At 44.5% G+C, this 2,807-nt stretch overlaps 1 protein-coding gene across 1 annotated transcript; it reads left to right on the top strand.

Annotated features, from left to right (window-relative positions):
- Positions 1–213: 213 nt before the first annotated feature.
- Positions 214–1,038, top strand: LOC137381044 (probable G-protein coupled receptor 139). The gene has a single exon (XM_068053437.1). It carries the CDS (start codon positions 214–216, stop codon positions 1,036–1,038), a length of 825 nt encoding a protein of 274 aa, XP_067909538.1.
- Positions 1,039–2,807: the final 1,769 nt, after the last annotated feature.

The raw sequence follows: 2,807 nt of genomic DNA on the forward strand, positions 1-2,807 counted from the left end.
TCTCAGAAGAATTCCCTGCCCGAAAGTGCTGGATGCTGCAACAAGGCTGTAAATTTCACACTGGATCCTGTCAAACTGCTGCTTTAGTTTGATCTCTGATCAATAATTTCTCTGTTTCCCTTTCTATCTCTTTCAGTTAACCTGTTGGCGATTCTGATCCTGTCCCGAGGAAAGTGCGGTCTCTCCAAATGTATCACTCGCTACCTGGTGGGAATGGCAGTGGCTGATCTCCTGGTCATTATTACAGATCCCATATTGAGGAGGCTTCCAGTGAATTATTTCCCAGATTCATTCCTGTCCCTTACTCCCATCTGCAGTTCAATTGTTTTCCTGATCTTTGCAATCACAATGGTTTCGGTATGGCTGACAGTCGCTTTCACCTTTGATCGATTTGTGACCATTAGTTGTGAGAAGTTGAAGACAAGATTTTGCACTGAGAGAACAGCGGCCATTGTTATCGGAACAGTGACTGTGCTGTGCTCTTTAGAAAGTGTTCCCTGGTACTTTATATATGAACCTAAATATATAATTAATAATGTTCCTTGTGGCTGTATCACTAAACAGAGCTTCAGTACTTCCCCTGCATGGACCAGTTTTGTGCTGTTTCACCGCATTTTAACACCTTGTGTCCCGTTCTTTCTGATTCTGCTAATCAATGTTCTGACAGTCAGATGTATTTTAACGGCCAGTAGAGGCCGCAGGGGACTTCGGGGCCTCAGCACTGGAGAGAAGCCAAATGACCCTGAGATGGCGAATCGAAGGAAATCCATCATTTTGCTATTTAGTATATCTGGAAGTTTCATACTTTTATGGATGACGCAGGTTGTATTTAACATCAATAGGCGAATTACAAAACAATATAATTTCTCTATCAATGACCCTCATTTTATCACACAAAAAGCAGGTGGTATGCTGCAGCTTCTGAGTTCCTGCACCAACACGTGTATTTACACTGTGACCCAGACTAAATTCAGAGAGGAGCTGAAGAAGGCCCTGCTATACCCACTAAATCTAATTGTGAAATTCGTTAAATCATAGATAAAGCAAGGGTTTTCAAGTTCCAGCACTAAAATTCATTCCAGTCGGCATAGCCTAACTCATTGCAGGGCGGACCATTTTCTATTCACAGAATAGATCCCTGAGATGATTGTAAAGCTCATTTTGTAATATTTTATTAAACATCCGACCTAATGAGACTGGTTATCTTTGCAGAAGACACAGGCATTCTTTCTCAAAAATGACGGTGCTAAAGAGCACAGCTGAACATCATCTGAAGCAGCTCTGAATCAAAGAAGCTTCTGTTGGCTTGATGGCAAAGTGACAGGGTGGTGTACTGGTTAAGTCACTGCGTTAATAATCCAGAGGTCCATGCTAATGTCTTCGGAACACGGGTTCAAATCACCCCACAGCTGCTGGTGGAATTCAAATTCAAGTGATTCAGAAAAATGTGGAATCAAAGGCTTGTCTCAGTAATAGTGCCATGAAACTACCATCAACTGTCGTTAGAATCCATTTGGTTTTCTAATTCCCTTTGGGAAATTAAATCTCCCTTCCTTATCCGATCATTCCTGCATATGAATCCAAATCTTCGGCAATCTGTTTGACTTAACTGTTCTCTGAAATGCCTGAGCAAGCCATTCAGTTGTCAAGGACAATTGGGGATTGTCAGCAAAGGCTAGAGCTGCAAGCGAAACCCACGTCCCGTGAAATACTAAATAATATAAGATGGAGGATGAGTAAGTCACCCAGGAAAGTAAAGGCATGAATGAGGAAAGAGAGTGAAAATCAAACAATAAAAACAATAAGTGAGCATGACTAGCAGAACGAATTAAATATTAAATACAAAGAGAGAGAACAGAGTAGATAAATGTGGAAAAAAGAAGTCAAACAAAGAGAAGTGGCGTTCGACAGAGCAGGAGCATGAAGGACCGAAATATTAACACCTCAAAACCCAGGAAGAGGCGCACATTGTTTGCTGCATAAAGCAATTATTTCTTTCTTTAAGTTGCATGCATACAACCTCTTTGAACATGGAAATATCTCAGAATATTTCATACACAGAATGGCGTCTGAAGGGTTGGAATCTGTTGGCACCAATGCGATTCCTGGTGCCAGGAGGAAAAGGCGAACACAGCTATGGCCTTTCCGAGTCCTCCCCCATTCAAATCCCGACCACCAACGATCGTCCCCACAGCCTCCCGGACCCCAGGCGCGAGCTTACATTGTTGAACCACTTAAGTGCCCGGCGCAGGGATCTCCATCCATTTGAAGACGGAGGTACCCACCTCAAAGAATTGGGGGCCAATCATACGGCCAGTGTCCCAATGTTATTGACAGCCCCAGTGGCGGTCAATGCTGGTACTGAAGAGGCCTTGGGACAGGTCCAGCATTGGAGCCTCGAACCTCTGGTAAGTGAGGCCGGGTCTCTGGGGCATCTGTCTGGCCCCGACAAGGGTGGGGGATTGGGGAGGGGGTGTAGTGGAGTGAGAATAAAGGATAAGGGAGGAGTTAAGGGCGGCACAGTGGTGCAGTGGTTAGCACTGCAGCCTCACAGCTCTAGTGAACCGGGTTCAATTCTGGGTACTGCCTGTGTGGAATTTGCAAGTTCTCCATGTGTTTGCGTCGGTTTCCTCCGGGTGCTCCGGTTTCCTCCCACATGCCAAAGACTTGCAGGTTAATTGGCCATTATAAAGTGCCCCTAGTATAGGTAGGTGGTAGGGAAATATAAGGACAGGTGGGGATGTGGTAGGAATATGGTATTAGTGTAGGATTAGTATAAATGGGTGGTTGATGGTCGGCACAGACTC

Source organism: Heterodontus francisci, chromosome 21 (genome assembly GCF_036365525.1).
Source record: "Heterodontus francisci isolate sHetFra1 chromosome 21, sHetFra1.hap1, whole genome shotgun sequence".
NCBI lineage: Eukaryota > Metazoa > Chordata > Chondrichthyes > Heterodontiformes > Heterodontidae > Heterodontus > Heterodontus francisci.

Coding starts and splice junctions, on each gene's coding strand:
- LOC137381044 (XM_068053437.1), top strand. CDS start 214: ATGGCAGTGGCTGATCTCCTGGTCATTATTACAGATCCCATATTGAGG.